A 20,109-nucleotide genomic window follows, 5' to 3' on the forward strand; every position below is an offset into this window, starting at 1 on the left:
CTGAAACTTAGGTAAGAACATTGAGATGAACCAATCTGTTGTCTACAACAGATACCTGACCCTTTAGTCACATGAAAGGATAATTCTTAACATAGTTTATTTTATCATTGTCATCATCATCACTTGCAGCTCCTATGAATCTGTTCTTAAGCCAAGCTTATTAATCAAAGACATTGGAGTGATCTATTTTTGTATTGCTATTCTATTTTAGTCATAGAACATGGTTCTACAAATATAACCTTATGTGTATAGTGATAAAGCACGAGCATGAAAAGTAATAAAAATATGGCATATCTATTTGGCAAATGCTTAATACATGTAGTGATTATTACTTAACAACAATGTTCAAATAAAATGGCTAAGAAACTGAATGACTTCCTTGTAATGATCTTAACTGAAGAGAATATTATGTGTTAAAAAGATAACAATGTAGATTGTCATCAATTAGGACTTTTCAAAGCCTTTGTTAAGGGTCCATGTTAAATGCTATTTTTAGAAGTCCTTATTGATTGAAGAGAATATTTTTGTCACAGACTGGGAACTTGCTAAGAGGCAAAAATCGAAAGGTAAAAATAAAGGGACAATTACTTGGATGTGAAAATACAGAGTATGGTTCCTTAGCATTCAGTGTGTAGCCTGACTTTATTTTGAACATTTGTAAAATAATCTAGAAAAGAGATTAAATAGAGTGACATTGTATAGTTTATAGATGGACAGTAAACTCTCTTGGATGATATGGGGATTGGACCTGTGATGTCAATGGAAGAGAGAAAACCTGGATGAAGAAAATTCCTCTTCTATTGCAGTTCAGCCCTTTAAGTTCAACTCTACGGTATTAGAGAATTTCCTAGAACCTGGAGAGGTTAAATGACTTACCCACGATTACACACAAGGATATATTGGAGACCAATCCAAATATCTTATGAGAGCTGACTGTTAAATTTTCCTAATGAGGATTTATACCAGAAATATGGAATCAGGAATTGATTTACTGCTTTATTGATTTTCTTGACTTAAAAAGGTGATGGAAAAATGCCAAAAATGCAGATGAAGCTTAGAAGTTTGTCGTGCTTTCAGGGGCCCATTGTTACATAACTATCTGCACGCCACTGCTTAGTAAATATGGCACTAGAGCCCAAATCATCCTGACTCCAAGACTGACTCTATTCACTTTAATCACTAATCCTTCCTCATAAAGAAGATTCAAAATGATAGGAATAAATTAAGGAGGAGGAAAATGCTCAAATACCTACATGATAATTAGTACTTGTTAAATCAATATAAATTATAAGACAGAAAAGTGACAAATCTTAACAAACATAAAGACAAATTAATACTTTTGTTGATAAAATATCTAATCTCTGTCTTAGTCTCTGTCTCTTTGTGTCTGTCTGTCTGTCTGTCTGTCTGTCTGTCTCTCTCTCTCTCTCTCTTTTATCTCTATTTCTCTGTCTCTTTCTCTCCTCCCTTATGAACATGTAGAATTCTGAAAAATTGATCCTAATATAGAAGAAACCTGAAAGCCACCATGGATATCATTTTGCTAAACAAAATCTTGACTCAAAAGAGATTAAGATAGAAATGCTGACACTGAAGTTACTCCATGGGGTAGAATGCACTGCCAATCCTGATAGTAAGCAAAGAATCATAGTATTTAGAGCTGAAAAGGACTCCCCTTAGAGATAACAAATACAAGTTCCTCATTTTGAAATTAAGGAGACTAAGGTCCCAAAAGGTTTAGTGATTCACTGCTCCACAGTTGGGAAAGAACAAAAGCTCAAATTTGACCAGATGTAGGGCTCTTTCCACTTTACATAATAGATTGCCTCCTGGCTTAAAGTACGTGGAGTGGCAATGAGAGGAAAGCATTAGAATCAATTGATACATTTATTAAATAGCTTCTTCATACTCAGCATTTTGAAAAGCCAAGGTTATGGGGAGAATTTAAGATTTGACATATGTTTTCAAGGAATGAATTAATAGTTGTCATGCTGAATGTAAATGCAATTCAGCAGGCAAGTAACAGACAACAAGGTGTTGGAAAATGCATTGTTTAGATCATTTCTTTACTCTAATGTAAACTATAGTTTAAGCATCTAGATAGCTCAGTGGATAGAGTGCTGGGCCTAGAGTCCAAAAGACTTGAGTTCAAATCCAGCATTAGATGTTTACTAGCTGTGTGACAAGGCTCAAGTCACTCAATCCTGTTTGCCTTATGAGGTTTCCTCATCTATAAAATGAGCTGGAGAAGGAAAGAGCAAGCCACTCCAGCATCTTTGCCAAGAAAACTCCAAATAGGGTCATGGAGAGTCAGTCATAACTTAAATGGCTGAACAACAAGATAACTATTGTGCCTACAAATGGTAGTTCAGGCTAGAAAAGTAGTTAGTTAACACAAAGTTATTAAGCACCTATGTATTTAGTGTTAATCACTGTGCTAAGCATTGTGGATACAATGAAAGGGGACAGATATCTCCTTACTTTTTTGAAGTTATTATTAACTTGCTTTTAAATTTCTTTTTCTTTTTAAATTTTGAGTTCCAAATTCTCTCCTGCCCCATTCCCACCCACTGAGAAGGCAAGCAATACAATATCAATTATACATGTGAAATCATGCAAAACTTATTTCCATATTAGCCATATTTTTTAAAAGCAAGAAAAAAGGCAAAGGAGAGGAAATTATACTTTGATTTGCACTCAGAGTTCATCAGTCCTCTGTCTGAAGATGGGTAGCATTTTTTCATCATGAGTCCCTTGGAATTGTCTTGGATCGTTATATTGATCAGAATAGCCACGTCTTTTAGAGTTGATCATCATAATAACACTGCTGTTACTGGGCACAATGATCTCCTGGTTCTTCTCACTTCACTTTGCATCACTTAGCATAAGTTTTGTCATATTTTTGTTTTTTTCTGAAACCATTCCTCTCATCATTCCCCCTCAGAACAATGGTACTCTATCACAATCATATGCCACAACTTATGCAGCCACCAATCAATGAGCATCTAGAAGATTTCTAATTCTTTGCCAGCACAAAAAGAGCTGCTATAAATATTTTTTGTACTTACAGCTCCTTTTTCTTTTACTTTGATCTTTTTTGGGTACAAACCTATTAGTGTGGTATTGCTAGGTCAAATGTAATACACAATTTTATAGCCCTTTAGAACTAGTTCCAAATTGTTCTCCAGAATGGTTGGACCAGTTCACTACTCCACCAACAATTCATTGATCAATCCTTTTCTTAAGAGGAGATAATACATGAATAACTATGCACAAACAAGATCTAAGCAGGATAAATTGGAGACAATCAACAGAGGGAAGACACTAGTATTAAGAGAGATAGAGAAAGGCATCTTATACAAGAATGGATTTTAGCTCAGACTTGAAGGAAGCTTAGGAATTCAAGCTAAAAGAGGGAGAGAACTCTAGGCATAAGGGGACAGCCAGAGAAAATTCAGGGAGACAGGATATGGAGTGTCTTTATAAATGACAAAGTCATAAATACTCATTAGAGAAATCAGATGTGGTATAGTGGATCGAGCAATGGACTTAAGTCAATAAGATGTAGTTTCCAATCCCACAGCACTTAATAGCTCTGTCACCCCAGACTAGACATATCACTTAACTCTATGCTTTAGTTTCCTCCTCTCTAAAATGAGGGAGGTGGACTTGATGGCTTCTAAGGTTCCTTTCAGCTGCAAATCTGTGATATTTTAGTCTTAATTTTACTGTTTCAACTACTACTACTAAAGTTATTTTAAATTTTGTATCTACTTTCTCTTTTGATCTTCACAACAGCCCCATCAAATAATAATAATAATTATTAAAATTGTTATTGTTATTATTATAACCATTTTACAGATGAGAAAATGAGACTGCAAGTTTAAGTGATTTTCTGAGGGTAATTCACATAGATAGTGAATATATGAGGCAGAATTCAAATATAGGTCTTCCTTCCCTTTATTCCTGTGGCCTTTCAACTATACTAAGCCATGCCGTCCCAGGACATGTCTATTTGAGGCTTTATTGACAACAGAATCTTTTGCTAGACCAGCTAAATGCCTGAACCAGAAGGAGAATTTATATTTTCATAATGAGCATACTTATTTATATCAATGAAGCAACAAAAACCAAACCCCATCATTGTCATTTGCATTTCTGTCGTGTATCTCAATCACCACACTTAAAATACTGCCCTTCCGGTAGAGAGAGTTTTGACCTGCTAAGGCTTCTAAAGATATCTGTGAAGGCCTTCTCTGAAATACCTTCATGCCTCATCATTCAGTATAGCAGGAGGCTCCCTTCATCACTCATGATCAGAAGTTAAATTCTTATTGTTGAGCATTCTGGGCAATGCAGATCAGAAGCTCTCAAAATTGGATCATTAGGGTGTGGAGATTTGTTTCTCTACATTTGAAAGGCATCTCTTTTGGATCCTTATTCTGAAGTAAATTTTATAAAAAAGAAAACAAATATTTTAAAGGAAGGGTATCAAAATCCCAACAACTCAATCAACTGGTACTTTTTTCTCCTTTGTTTTTTACAAATCACTTTTCAAACATTATGAGTTCTACAAGGGTAATGCATTTAGTGCTAAAATATTTAATCTCTGAAGTGAACATTTTTATGAGAGGACATATAGTTTTGCTTTATAAAACTTCTCTTATTCCTTTTAACACACCCTATTTAGGCCAATATTCATTATTGATGCTTTTTAGGTGGTAGCTATTTTGAAAAGCCAAGGTTAGACAAATTGGAGGAGTCTATAAAAACTTTTTTGGAGAGCTGGTTCTCTCATCTTGCTCTTTAAGGACCTGAGCTAGTAATATATACATTTTGTGTGGAATCGGGAGTTTAAAATAAAATGTTAAGAATAAGAGTTCCCTAAATATGTGATCATTTTGTTGCAAATAAATAACTCAGTCAATCCTTTTCCAAGAATCAGCAAAAAACTTGATACGTATTTATAAATTTCTGCAAAGGATTCAGTGAATTTTCCTTAAGTTTATGGTTAACGGAATCATTTGAAATTATTGTGTCTAAGTTGATTTTCCTTTTTGCAAAAGAAAAGCATAATGAAATTAAAAATTTAAGTTTGCCTCATTTTATATTTTAATATCATCATGCTAATCAACCAACAAAGGATAATTATTGTGAATATTATGTTCCAGGCACTTTGGATACAAATACAAGGAATGAAATAACCCCTACTCACCGTGAGATTACATTCTGATGGGGAGAAAAGTACTTATAAAAAGATATGCATCATTAATATAAAGTGAATAAAAATATGCAAAGTATATAACATAAATATCACATAATAGGCATACTAATAATGTGAAGCTTTCAACTTTGGACCTATGAGTTAGTTACCTTTAAAATGAATAGATTTTAAGTATCAGTGAGCTATTATTCTGAAAGTTAATTTAATTGCATGATTCTGACCTCACTTGACTGCAGGCTGTATCTTTTACTTGGATATAATCCTAATTATTGGAGATGAAATATTACCTTTTTCTACTGACACTTGCTGGATCCTATCTTTATATAGAAAAGAATGTGGGGATCTCTCTGTGGTCTGTTTGGACACAAAATGGTGAATCACAGACATCTGTCACAACATCTTCCTCCCTGTGGCTTATAAAAATTTCCAGTTGGATAATGTTGTGTGAAGCAACAGATGTTACAGTATCCACATAAAACTTGAGAAGATCTCAGCATTCAGTTTCCCCACCACAAGAGAGACACACACAAACACACACACATACACACAGAGACAGAGACAGAGATAGAGACAGAGAGAGACAGAGAGACCAAAACAGAGAAATGATCTCAAGGTTGAGCTTCAGGCCTTTAAAAGTAGTTCTCCTTTTAGAAGACTGGAGACCTGCTATGAAGAATGTCTGAAAATCTCTCTCTCTCTCTCTCGGAAATTGAGATTATGCCCATCAATTGGGGAATGGCTTAACAAGTTATGATATATGATCGTAATGGAATACTATTATGCTATAAGAAATGATAAGCAAGATATTTTCAGAAAAACCTGGGAGACATATATATGAACTGATGCAAAGATAAATGAGTGGAAACAACATTGTACAGAGTAATAGCAACATTGCAATGATGATCAACTGTGAAAGACTTAGCTACTCTGATCAATACAATGACCCAAGACAATTCCAAATGACCCATTATAAAAAATCCTATCCTTCTAAAGAGAGAGGTCTAAAGAATTCTGAATGTATATTGAAGCATACTTTTAGAAAATATATTTTTTCTTGTACTTTTTCTCATTTTTTTTGCAACATGTTAATATGGAAATATGTTTTTCATAACTTCATGTGTGTAATTGATATATTGTTTGGCTTTTCAAGAAGGTGAGGAGGGAGAGAATCTGAAACTCATTTGAAAAAAGAATGTTAAAAATTTAAAAATAATTTCTTATTTATATCATTCATACAAAATTTGAGAAATATCATACACTAACAAGGTATATGAAAACAGTCAATTCAACAAATACAACTATTTGGAGTAAAATACAATGTTACTTGAGGACAAAAAAACTTGTACACAAAATAACCCAAATCTATCATTCAATCTAAACAACAATGAATTTTAATGGCACCTGAGATAAAAACAACATTGATGAACAAACACCACATCCGTCCCTCCAGTCAAAAAGTAACTTTAAATATAATTATTCAAAACTGGAAAGTGCATGTTTTCATTTTAAACTTCATAAAAACCACAGTGATTAGTGGAGATTAAACATCAAAAAAAGGAAATCTAAAAACTCTTTTTGCCTCTTTCACTCTCATGGACCAACTACCAAACTTACCAAACCAAACCCTAAACTCTCAGGGTCCTGATCAGATTTTCAACCATACTTTATATAGTGAGCCACAACAACAACAACAACAACAACACAATCATATCACACTTGAGATTCAATCCTATAATAAACCTTAATATTTTCCGTTGGAAAATTGACATATTTTCCAATGTTTTCATGGATTGTACTACTGTGACATGTAGGTAATTAGCACATACTAATAAATGCAACGTAGAAGTAAATATCCCCGGTAACTCAGAATAGCACTTCAACAACATATCTGTGGATCATGGGAATTGAAACTTTTAATTGACATATATATATGTATGTGTGTCTGTATGGTTATAAGTATATACATATGTATATGTATGTTATATATGTGTGTATGTGTGTGTGTATTTTTTTATTTATTTAATCCAAAAGTAGATGGAGAACTTTTCAGTGAAACTTTTCATTTCAATGTGGTTTAGACAGATTTGCCAAAAAATTGTATCTGATCTTTTTGAAAGGTAATTGAAGAAAAATTAATAAATTAATCTTAATTCATAAATATCTATAGGACTGTCACTGTTCTTCAGATTGTCTTCGCACATTCCTTCCCAAGTAAATAAATTATTTACCACCTAGCATTACTATCTAGGTTTACCATGCCTACACTTTCAACACCTCTCTACAATTCAAATCAGTATATGCTCAAGTAATAATCAGGATCTTTTTTAATTTTAATTTTTTTAACTTTTTTATTTTTTCAAATTTTATATGTTGTTTATATAAATAGTAACTTTTGATCCTGGGTAACTAGAGTGGGAAGGTTCATTAGAGATGAGCTTTTTTTTTTCCCCCCAGTCATTTCAGTTGACTTTGTGACCCCATTTGGGGTTGAACTACTACAGATAATAAGATAGTGATAGAGCAGGACATTTTCTGAACCATCACATAGGTATGTCTACCTAGAGGAGATCACTTGCCTTGTTATGAAGCCAATCCTACTACACTATGGGAAGGAAGGGAAGTGAAGCAAAAATAGAACTGTATTCTAAGAAAGTTCTCTTGGTATCCTCTCCAATTTTTGCTCTGACATAAAGTGCTGATCATCCTATCCTAGTTGCATCTCTGAGATTTATTTGAGCTTCACAACCAGCCTGTTTGAAAAGTTGAATAAGGATCTAATCTCTATTTTACAGAAGAAACAAATATTATTATTAATACTACATATCTCAGCAGACTTTGCAGAAACACACAGCTTTTGATAAGCTCCAGAGGTTGTTAAAACTTTCCATTGACAGTGAAGAAATAATATAATAATATTAATATAGAGTATAGATTACATAATATTATATAAATATAATATGTAAATGTATTATAAAATAATATATTCACCTCCTACCCATCCAATTGCTCATTCTTTGTCTCTGTAGGCTCAATGTATGCCATAAATTATATGTGTATGTATATACACACACACACCACACACACACATACACACATACATATACACACACCACACACACACACATACACATACATACATATATACACACACACCACACACATACATACACATACATACACACATATATACACACACACACACACATACATATATATATATATATATACATACATATGTTGGTTTTATCCGTACCCCATTAGTCCAATTTATTATTATATTTAATCAAATGCTGTCTATAGTTGAAAAGGTGAAAAATATTAATTTTTGCTTTGTATTATCTATACCAACACAATTGTATTTTGGATGTTTTAGTCATTATTTAATAGTATATAGGCAGATCTACAATACATAAAATCCCACAAACAATCGAAGCATATGGCATCATGAGAGATCCTTATGTGGTTACCATCCGTAGGTATAAATTGTATTTATCTGAGGAAAATTAATATAATGACCTACCCAGATGTTGTCTTCTTGCTTGTATTGCTTCCAGTTACGTCCTGTATCACTAAACATCAGTATATAGCTTGTTACCCAGTCAGAGCTTCCATATCTTCCCTGGGTAGCCACTGCAGTAATCTCCACTCTATTTCCTAGATCAATCTGGAGCCATTGTTGAGTATTAGAATTTACTGGGGACCAACCACCAGCTCCTGGTAAAGGACAAAGGTGAGAAATAGTCATATCTCACATACTCATGGTAAAGAAGGAAAAAGAAAACAAAAACACAAAAGAGACCCAAACCTTTGCCTCAGAATTCATTTCCTAGAATAGAATTTACCTTTTCACACTTTGGCAATCAATGAAGGCCACTCTCCTAAAATGATATTGAATATAGTGCAATAGTATGTAGAGTTAAGAGAAGTTAGAGGTCACCTAAACTAGTTGTGCCAAACTCAAATAGAAATGGCTCCCTTCTTGCCTCATATTGACTTAGAGAACCACAAATTAACATTTTTTATGTTGTATTGTATTTTTATTTATTTTGTTAAACGTTTCCCAATTACATTCTAATTAGGTTGGAGTGAGGAGTTTTGCAGCTGCTTCTGATTAGGTTAGTTGCTTCATTTTACAGATACAGAAATTAAGATTTAGAGGGATAAATAAGTTATCTAACACTACAAAGTTAGTAATTAGCTGATCCAGCACTCATTTAGTCTTCAAGTCAAGGCCGGCCCTTTGCATGAGCTTCTCATCCTTCCTCTCCAATAAAGTGCCCCTAGCATCATATCTACTCTCTTTATAATAATATTCAATCTCTCCCTTCTCCAATCCAGCATACACACAACTATCAAAAGGATTTCTCTAAAGTTGAGGTCTGATCTTATCACTCCCATACTCAAATAATGCTATTGGCCCCTTAATATCTTTAGGATGAAATTTAAATATTTTTGTTTGGCATTTAAAGCTCTTCAACACCTGAATTCCTCCTTTCCTACTTTTTCAGTCTTTTGACAAATTACTCCTCACAACACTATCTAACATTTAGCCATATTTCCTACTTGTTGTTTTTCACAAATGACATTCTATCTCTTATCTCCCTGCCCTAGCACTGTCTCTACCGAATGCCTGGAATGTTATTCCTTTTCCTCCTAAGATTCTTAGAAACTCTAGATTCCTTTAAGGCTCAGTTCAAGGTGGGGCAGAGCCAAGATGACAGAAAAAAGGCAGGGACTAGCCTGAGCTCTCTCAAATTCTCCTAAAAACAACTTTAAATAATGCCTCAAAATGATTTAAAGGGAGAGGTAGAATGGGGGCAATTATCTTACATAAAGGAGGCATGAGTGAGCTTTTATAGTGAGGAGAGAAGATTGGGTATGGGGGAGTGTTTGAACCTTATTCTCAACAAAATTGTCTCAGAGAGGGAATAACATACACACTCAGCTGGGTATAGAAATGTTTCCTGCCCTTTAAGAAAGTAGGAAGGGAAGGGGATAAAAGAAGAGGATGATAGAAGAGAGGGAAGTAGTTTGGGAGTGAGGCAGTGGTCAGAAGCAAAACATTTTTGAGGATGGACAGGGTGAAAGGGAGAGAGAGAGAGAGAGAGAGAGAGAGAGAGAGAGAGAGAGAGAGAGAGAGAGAGAGAGAGACTGAATAAGTGAAGTGAAGACTATTTGAGATATGATTGGTAAAAGCAATTAGAAGAAAGTAAGAAATGTTGGATCAGAATAGAAAAGAAAAAAGATACGTGCCATTTTAAAGGAACCTTAATCAAAGTCCACTAGGGGGATACTTTCTAGAAGGTAAAGTGAATGAGTTTAAGCATGTAAGAATGAGAGGAGCATGGGAACAAAAAGTCATAATCTGTTTGCATGAAGAGTGTCAACAGAGGATTTGAGAGTAAATAGTTTGGGAATTTTTGAAAGAAAAAATTGTTGACCTGTTTGTGTTTCTAGTATCTGTGCTTATATGTGTCTCTGTGTCTTGTTAGGTAATTTACATTTTTTGAAAGATTTTGTTCTCTTCTTTTGCATTTCTGAACCGTGGTGAGGTTTCCATAAACCCTCTCTTCCATTTCCCCCACCCTCACTCCACCACACCATGACTGGTTTATCTATCTATCTATCTATCTATCTATCTATCTATCTATCTATCTATCTATCTATCTATCTATCTATCTTCTAAATCTATCTATCTATCTATCTATCTATCTATATCTATCTATCTATCTATCTATCTATCTATCTATCTATCTATCTATCTATCTATCTATCTATCTATCTATCTATCTATCTATCTTATCTATCTATCTATCTATCTATCTATCTATCTATCTATCTATCTATCTATCTATCTATCTATCTTATCTATCTATCTATCTATCTATCTATCTATCTATCTATCTATCTATCTATCTATCTATCTATCTATTCTATCTATCTATCTATCTATCTATCTATCTATCTATCTATCTATCTATCTATCTATTTCTTTCTTTATTTGTTTGTTTGTTTATTTAATTATTCATTTTGCACCTAGAGAAGAAGGTCATTTCACTGATTATAGAAAGACAAGTTTGGGAGCTGTGTCAGTGAAAGTTTCAAGGCTTGCACTTGGAAATCAGACTGGCATTTAACCTTTTCTGGCTCATAAAAAAAGGAGAATTTTTTTTTTTAGTGTATGTGTGTGTGTGTGTGTGTGTGTGTGTGTGTGTGTGTGTGTGTGTGTGTGTTGTATGTGTGTACCAGGACACAAACAAAAGGTAACTGAATTCATTCTGATCTCACTTTAAGTGAAATATGTCTCTCCTACTTTGATGTTTAAGATAAGTCAGAATTTATTATATTTTTTGGCTTTAAGACAAACTGGGAAAATTCATGGACCTGAAATTTGTTAACTGGGTGACCTTAAGTAAGTTAGTTCACATCTATTTACCTCAGTTTGCTTCACATGGTTGTAAAGTGCCTAATACAATGCCTGGCATAGGGCAAACACTATCTTAATTGTAATTATTATTTCCTTAATTAGGTGGAATTGCTTCATACTTGATAACTTTATATAGGATTTTAAATGTGATAAGTATACAACACCAACAGTGATGAGATGTGTGAATTTCTGTATAAGGTAATTTGGAAATGCATTCAACAGGATTGGAGTCACCTGACGGGTAATGGGTTTGTTTCAAGTTTCAACTACATAATATTGTTTATGATTTGTTGTGTTTCCACAAATTTGTTGTATTGTGACAAATCAAGCAAAAGAATTATAGCTATATTGCTTAAAAGTTCACTTGAGTTTAAATTAAGTATATAGCTGGGAAAGGAAGGCTTTAATAAGTCATAATTTTCATTTAGCAACAAGGTATACTAAAATTTTAAAGGAGAATATAAAGAGTGAACAAAATAAAGGAAGATTATATGAAAGAATATGAAGATAATAAGAAAGGTATGTCTTTTTTATGAACAGAAGGTTTAAACATGTTGTGAGAGTATGAGTGAGTTTGACTATTTAAGCAGAAAGATTGAGCATGAAAATTTTGTAGTTTGATTTGAGTCAATATAGAAAAAATTATAGGTAGTAGTGAATTGATAAGTAATGGGTTCTTTCTGAAATTGTAGAACCCCGATTTAGGTTGTCATCCAGTAATTTAAATGTTCTTAGAGTACAAACTGAACAAATGAAAGAAGGTGGAAGATGTTTAAAACCAGTTATGTTATTTTATCTGCCCTGCTAACCTGTTTTGTAATGTTTTCTAACTGCCACTTAGGGAACTGGATATTTCTGCCTTTGCTTGTATTTAAGAGGAAGTTACATCTATAACTATTTAGCTATCATTTATGAAAGTTGTAAGATTGTTAATTAAATTATTTGGAGTTATTGTCATAATTTAAAACCTAAAATCAGTAATTGATGACAGTGTGTGAAAAGCAGGGCTGTGAGGATGTGCAGCAAGGTTAGTCCAGTCTATCTTGCAGACGGTGGCAGGGTGTATGTGTCAAAGAGCACAGCCCACAATAGCCCTACTGGTAGATGGGGTGAGCAGACAGGGGGATCAGGCTCAGCCTCTTATCAACAGTCCCTGTTGATTCCCCTTATTTTGTAAACTTGCCTAGTTCTTGGAAACCATCTGTGTGGGCGAGGTCATCAGCCCTGGGAAGAGTTTCTTTGGGTTATAAAGTTCCTAAACAATAAAAGTGGCTTACTGAGAATTTACCAGTCTTGCCACTATACCATGCTACCTTACAAATTAGAAAAGCATAATATATTCATAGATACTTTCATAATTTTCAATTACAAATAACACTAATTGATTAGAGGGATTATTCAGAATATATACTCATCAAATATGGCTATTAGATTTGAAAATTAATGAAGTTGAGACACAGTGATCTGAGCATGACCAATTTATTAGTTAAACTAACAGTAATCAATAATTTGGGTCATAGAATCACTCAATGACCAAAGACCCAGAAGCAGGGCTTACCAGCCCTTATATAGTTTTGGGAAGTCCAGTCGGGCAGGTGGGGAAGACAATATAATTGGTTACACAGTAGACAGCACTATGGGGGTAGAGATAATATGATTGGCTGTTTTAAAGAAAGTGAGTTAGCAGATCTCTTTGGGGCTAAGGACCACCGTTTTCTGACAATTAAAGAATGTGAATTCTTACAGAATTTTGCAGACCTTGTTAGCATAATTGAGTTAGCAGACTGGATGGCCTGGCAATTAGAAAGGTTTTTTAAGGGGACAAGAGCCTCTCTTAATTGTATAAAGACAGGAAAGGATGAACAATATACCTTTAGGGAAGATTACAAGTTAACTTGTAACTTCAGATCAACTTAGAGGAAAACCTGTATTTCAACTATAACACAGGGAAGGAGAAATGTGGCTTGAGTAATTACACAAAATGGGGCAGTATTAAAGAATAAGGTCAATTACAGAATAGAATCAATTATTAAATGATACAGAATAATTTTAATTTCCTCATGGCACTGAAGTGAGGAGAAAGAGAGGGTAAAAACTATATTATTACCAATATGTCAGAAACAGGGTCTCAATTAAAAGGTATCTTCAGTTTATTCCAGTTTCTTCTGCTGATAAAGATTTTTTTAGAATTTCTTTTGTCTATTTTTTTTGTAGCAAAATTTTATGTTACTTATTGGATAAGTATTCAATAAAACAGATTTGGTAGATGACAGAATAAAAGAATACCTTAAGTAAACATAATATTTTAGAAATTAAAATTGTCAGGAACTTACTTTCTATTGTGTCCAAGTCTTAGCAATAACTAGAAACAATTCTTGAGAAAATTTGTCACCTTTTTCTCCCACATTCATTCTTTCTAATATGAAAAAAGCTATTAAATTGGAGTAGGAAGAAAGTGAGTGAAAAAGACAAGGTGACCAAATAATTTACATCAAATGCACCCAAAAAAACCCAACAAAGACCAAAGGAATTGGTGCTAAAGATATTTCATCAATGGGGAAAGATATTCTCCCTCCCTTGTGCCAACAGTCAAAACAAAGCCTATTATCAAGCACTTAAAATTCACCCAAATGTAATGACTTCTGCTTTCAGCCACACAGAAGCCATTAGCACACCACATTAAGAATTTTCCAAGCTGAAGAATATCGGCCTATAGCCCTCAAAGATAGGAGTAACAATACGAGTGATAATTGCCCGGGACCCTTGTCCTGCTATAGGAAATAAAGTCTCTTCCGTGCTTTACAGTTAATAGGTTGCACTAGATGTCTGTGGTTACCATGGCAAGAATTTTGTTTCTTCAACCAAACAATAAATATGTTTTCCCAAATTATGAGAATGGTCATAAGATGGTTTGACAGTTACTCTACAGATATACATTTGCTTCCTGTTTCCTTATTATGCTTACAAAGAGTGTTTGTATCATAAATAACTATGACACACAGATAAGATTTTAACTGAGACTGCCATCTAAAACATTTTCTCACATTGAAAATCAACACTAATAAAATTTCAAGAAACTCTATAGGATTATAAACAGAACTGACCTTAGAAATCATCTATTAAAACTCCCTTATTTTAAAAATAATAATAAAAAAACTGCCATCCAGAGATATGAATGGTAAATAATTTATCCATGTTCACATAATTAGTATATAGTTGTTAGTAATCAATTCCAGATCTTCTGACTCCATATTCTAAATACTCTATCCTATCCTACAGTGCCTCTCTTAATTTCTAAGGAGCCCTTGAATGCAATGAAAAATAAAGTTCAACAAATAAAAATTCCATGTTATAGTTTTATACTTTCATACTTTCCCTACTTGTATCTATTAATAAGAAGACCTTATCTTATTGATAAGAAGATCTGTGAGGTAAAATAATTTGCCAAAATGATGCAACTAATAAGCAATAGAAATAAGATTTGTAACTATATCCTCTAATTTGAAATCCAGCGATCTTTCTATTATACTGAGGTAGAAGTCACATAGTGAAATGGCCAATGGTAGATTTCAGATTTCTTGCTTTCATACCAGTACTCATTTCCTAATTATTGCTACTTTCCCCCATCATGCTAGGGAACAAACAATTCAAAGTAATGTTCATCATCATAAAGCCAGAGTCTTTACTCTTGAATTTAACAAGTAGTTACTATGACCTTGCAAGAGAGAGAATTGAAGGAGGGGATACCCAGGGTAATAGGATCTGAATTTGAACCCTGGGTCGACCAATTGTTACCTTTGTGATGTTGGGCAGATCACTTAGCCTCCCTAGTATTTGGTTTCCTAATGTGAAAAATGAGACAGGAGTAGACGGTCTCTGAGGTCCCTTCTCCAAAGAACAATTAAGAACTATTACAAATTTATGATATAATGTTCCAAATTACTAATAAGAAGATAAATTGAAATCAAAGCAGCCCTAAAGTTTCATCTCACACTCTGCCAATTAGCAAAGGTAAGAAAAAGTAGGATTGGTATGTGTTGGAGGAGTTGTAGGAAGACAAAACAAAACCTGACAACTTATTGGTGAGGATGTGAATTGGTAAAAAATAATTTGAAAAAACAATTTGGAATTATTAAAATAAGTGAATGCGATGTCTATGATGTTTGACACAGAGATTTCACTGCTAGGCATATGTAAATCCCAAATAGGTCAATGACAAAAAAGAAAGGTTCTATATGCATAAAACAGCACTTTGTGTATTAGTAAAGAATGCAAAGTAGATCCCCCATTGGTTTGTGAATGGCTAAATAAATTATGCTATATGAAGAGAATGGGATATTTCTATGATATAAGAAGCAATAAATAAGATGATTACAGCAAAGCATTGAAAGACTTAAGTGAACTGATGCAAAATGTAGAAAGTAGAATAAGGAAAAATATAGACAATGACTTCAACAATGTAAATGGAAAGAACATCAACCACAAAACAATTTTTAAAAAAAAGATTGTTTAGCAGTTTAAAAGAACAAACTTAGACTCAAAGAAGAGATATAAGAAGTCACCTTTTTCTAGTCCTTCAGAGATGGATGTGGGGGGTGAAAAGATGTGCATCGAAAATTGCACATACTCTTAGATCTTTTTGATGTATTGATTTGCAGACTTTCTCTTCCTCTTTCCTTTTAAAAAAATATTTGTTATAAAGAATGAATGTCTGGGAGGCAGTAGATGGAAAATACTGGATAGCAATCTGAGTGATGTAAGAGCAAAATAATATTAAAATGTATTTTTAAAAGGGAAAAAAGGTGCTTCAGAATGGGAGATGGATGAATGCTGTTCTTATTTTTTTTTTAAAAAAAGAGCAAAGTATCTGAAAAATATAGTCCAGTGAGATTGAATTTGATTTTTGCACAGATACTATGAAGTGCTGTTAAAGGGATAGTTAGTGACCATCTAGAAAAGGAAGTGATAATCACACAGTTCATATGCCTTCATCAAGAATATGTCATGCCAGACTAACTTCACTTGGATTTTTATACATTGGATACCATAGATAAAATTTGCTAAAATTTGGCAAAGAATTCGGTGAAATCTATCATTCAATTCTTGCCAACAAGATGGAAGGTAGAGTTTGAATCAGGGGTTCTTAACCTTTTATGTATGCATTATGCACCCCTTTGGCAGTTTGATGAAGCCTATAGACTCCTACAAATAATGTTTTAAAACACATAAGATTATAAAAAACAATTTTATTGAAATATAGTTATTGAAAAAATTTTTGTAAGTTCATGAACACCATTTTAAGAAAGTCTTTAACTTAATGATTATATAGTTAAATATATTTGGGAACAGTCAAATGACTACCTAAAGAGTACTCAATAATGATTTAATGGCCACTTCATGAGACGGCTTTATTGGAAATCCGTGTTAGAGTTGTGCTATTTAATTTTTTTTTGTAAAGAACTTAATAGAATGTTTATAAACATTTCATTTGCCAAGTTAGGAAGAATAGCAAACAAATTGGATGGCAGATTTGGGAAAAGTAGAAAAAAAAAAGATCCCAAGAGGCTAGTTAGTCCAGTGGGTTGGGTTTGATAAAATGAAATAATAGTATAAAACATATATTCATAATATCATAGATGTAGAGATAGAAGAGACCTTAGAGCTAAATTAGTCCAATAACTTCATTTAATACACACATACACACATATGTGTATACACACATAAGTATATATGTATATATTTTACTATCCAAGAACTAGTGGTCAAAAACTTGAATGTATTTCCCAATGTCACAAAGGAAGCTTACCCTTGGGTTAGGAAAAATTCGACTTCAGAATTTTGGTGTGAAAAAGATGGTATCTAAGAAAATTCTGAGGAAGTTAGTGCATTACAAGCCTGAGACTCAAAAAACTGAAGGGGCTTCCTCTCACCTCCAAGACCATGCATAAAATCTTCTCCTTGACTTTTAAAATTCTTTATGATCCATCTCCTCTCCTCCTTCCTTTCTAGTCTTCTTAGATAGTACAAAATGATCAGTACTTTCTCATCTAGTGACATCAGTCTTCTTGTTTTCCCTTGTACAATATACTCTTCTGGCTATGGAAATTTCTCTGGCTCTCTCCTATGCATGGAATTCTGTCCCTCCTTGTTTCTGCCTTCTAGCTTCCCCAGACTTCTAAGTCTCAGCTAAAATTCTGCCTTCAAAAGAAAGTTTTCCGCAATCCCTCTTAATTCTCATATCTTCACTGTATTGAGGATCTCCAATCTATTCTATATCTTGTTTGCACATAATTATTTGCATGTTGTCTCCCCCATTACACTATAAGCTCATGGAGATTAGTGATTGTCTTTTACCATTCTTTGTATCTCTAGAGTTTAAGCATAGTGCCTGGCACATAGTAGATGCTTAATAAACATTGGCCAAATGACAATTCAATTTGATATGCTATGGTAATAGCAAGAACAATAAGAAGAACAAAATAATGACACATTAGTTATACTGAGAGAGGCATGGAGTGCAGTTAGATCGAGGGAGATGATAGCCTTTCTGTATTCTGTCCCGGTCATTTACATTGCTATATTGATATCTAACTACAATATTTTAGGAAGGCCATTGATAAGCTAGGGAGTTCAGAGGACACTGATCAAGATGGAAAAGGTGCTTGAAATCAAACAATATAAATACTTGATGAAAGAAATAGATACTTTAGATTGTAGAAGGAATAACTTAAATGAAACTTGTTAGCTGTCTTAGTATTTGAAGGGCTCTGTCATGAAAGATGGATTAGGCTGGTTTTGTCTGGCACCTAAGGGCAAAACTAGTAGAAATGGGGGGAGTGGGGAGAATTTCAGAAAGCCAGATTTCAATTTGAGATTATGAAAAAATTCTTAACAATTCAATTTAGTCAGTAGAAGAATGGGTTGGACATGGGGGTACAACATTAAATATAATGGTAGATTTTTTCAAGGTATTATTCAATTTTGCTGACTTTTTTTTCCTTTTTCTTCATTTCATTTAAATATTCCTGTTTTAAAAATGACTATGGTAGGTGGAAGTCTGGGATATAGGGAAAAGTAAAGTTTATGTAATAAAAATATCAACTATATATATATACATATATATATAAATGGAAGGTATTATTACAAGAAGTAGTGTGTCTTAATAGAACTCTTAAATAACATATGGACAACAAGTTAGTCTGGCCTCCTGTAGCTGGGATATTAGATAACACAGTGGATAGAATGTTGGACATGAAGCTAGGAAGACCTGACTTCAAATACTGACTCAGACACTTACCCATTGTGTGACCCTAGGAAAGCCAATTAACCTCTCTTAGCCTCAGTTATCTTATCTCTAAAGTGACATAATAGTACCTACCTCAAAGTGTTTCTGTGAGGATGACATGCCAAAAAAGCAAAACCAAAAAAAAAAATCAAATACAAAATGCTTTGCAAACCTTAAAGCGCTACATAGATGCTAGATAATATTATTAGCTATTATCATTCTTATTCACGTCCAGATTATATTAGTTCTAAGATCCCTTCCAACTCAGATTCTGTGGTTTTATGTGTCTGTCACTTAAAGTTTCACCTCTCCCACAAAATTTCAGACATTGCCCATAGGGTAAGGAAGTCTTTGAGGGGACATTGGGTTCACACCTAGTCAATAAGCATTCATATCATTCAGGTGCAAACCTATTCCTTCAGTCATAATTTTGATAGACCTCTACTTGGTCTCATGAATCTTGCTTTAGAAATAAGGAAGAATCTTAAGCACAGTCAAATATTTCCATATGTCATACATCTAACCCCAGTTACTCAGGTTGGCATACTTGAAACAGGAATATTAGTTTCTGTTGGAATTCTATTTTTCACACCTACTTTAATCTAACTTCATAAGAAGTTGATTTTAAGGAACATAAGAGTTCCCCAAACTCTAGAAAATAAGGTTTGGGTACAAAGTACGATGAGAGAGTGCCATGGAAAAGACAAAAGATTAGATTAAAAACAGAAGAAAGGGCAAAGATTTTGTAACTTTCTTTTTAAACTCTCTCTTTAAAAAGTTACCAGTGTTAGAAGAAGATCAGTTAATGCCAGGAAGGGAAAAAATTCCCACAAACAAAACCTCAATACTTTCAGTACCTGCTCTGTGCTAAGCATCCAGTCTGAACACTTTCCAAAATGCTAAAATAAGCACTAAGGGGAACAAGTTTCCTGAGCATATTCTTCAGTAGTACCAACTCCAGGCCCTTTAAAGCCACAGGCACTTCAGCAACCATTTATTAGATTGCTTGCTTATATTATCATCAGCATTTTCAATTATTAATTGTGTGGGTACCATGACGCTAAAGACCATAAGTCTTGAAAGGAAGATTGTGTCTAGTATTGGTCATGTGTACAAGAGAGAAGACATTCCATGAATATTTTAAAAGCATGTACAATTGTTAACAGCAATAAC

General features: G+C 33.7%; 1 protein-coding gene across 1 annotated transcript in view; it reads right to left on the reverse strand.

Moving 5' to 3' along the window:
• The window catches only part of CNTNAP5 (contactin associated protein family member 5), a 915,392-nt gene that overhangs the window by 678,088 nt on the left and 217,195 nt on the right, over window positions 1-20,109 (reverse strand). Inside the window, exon 3 of the mRNA XM_020963128.2 lies at window positions 8,745-8,938. Within this exon, the coding sequence (XP_020818787.1) occupies window positions 8,745-8,938 (194 nt within the window). The remainder of the gene's footprint in view (window positions 1-8,744; window positions 8,939-20,109) is intronic.

The sequence above is a fragment of the Phascolarctos cinereus genome, unplaced genomic scaffold (genome assembly GCF_003287225.1).
Source record: "Phascolarctos cinereus isolate Bilbo 61053 unplaced genomic scaffold, phaCin_HiC Scaffold_726;HRSCAF=1367, whole genome shotgun sequence".
NCBI lineage: Eukaryota > Metazoa > Chordata > Mammalia > Diprotodontia > Phascolarctidae > Phascolarctos > Phascolarctos cinereus.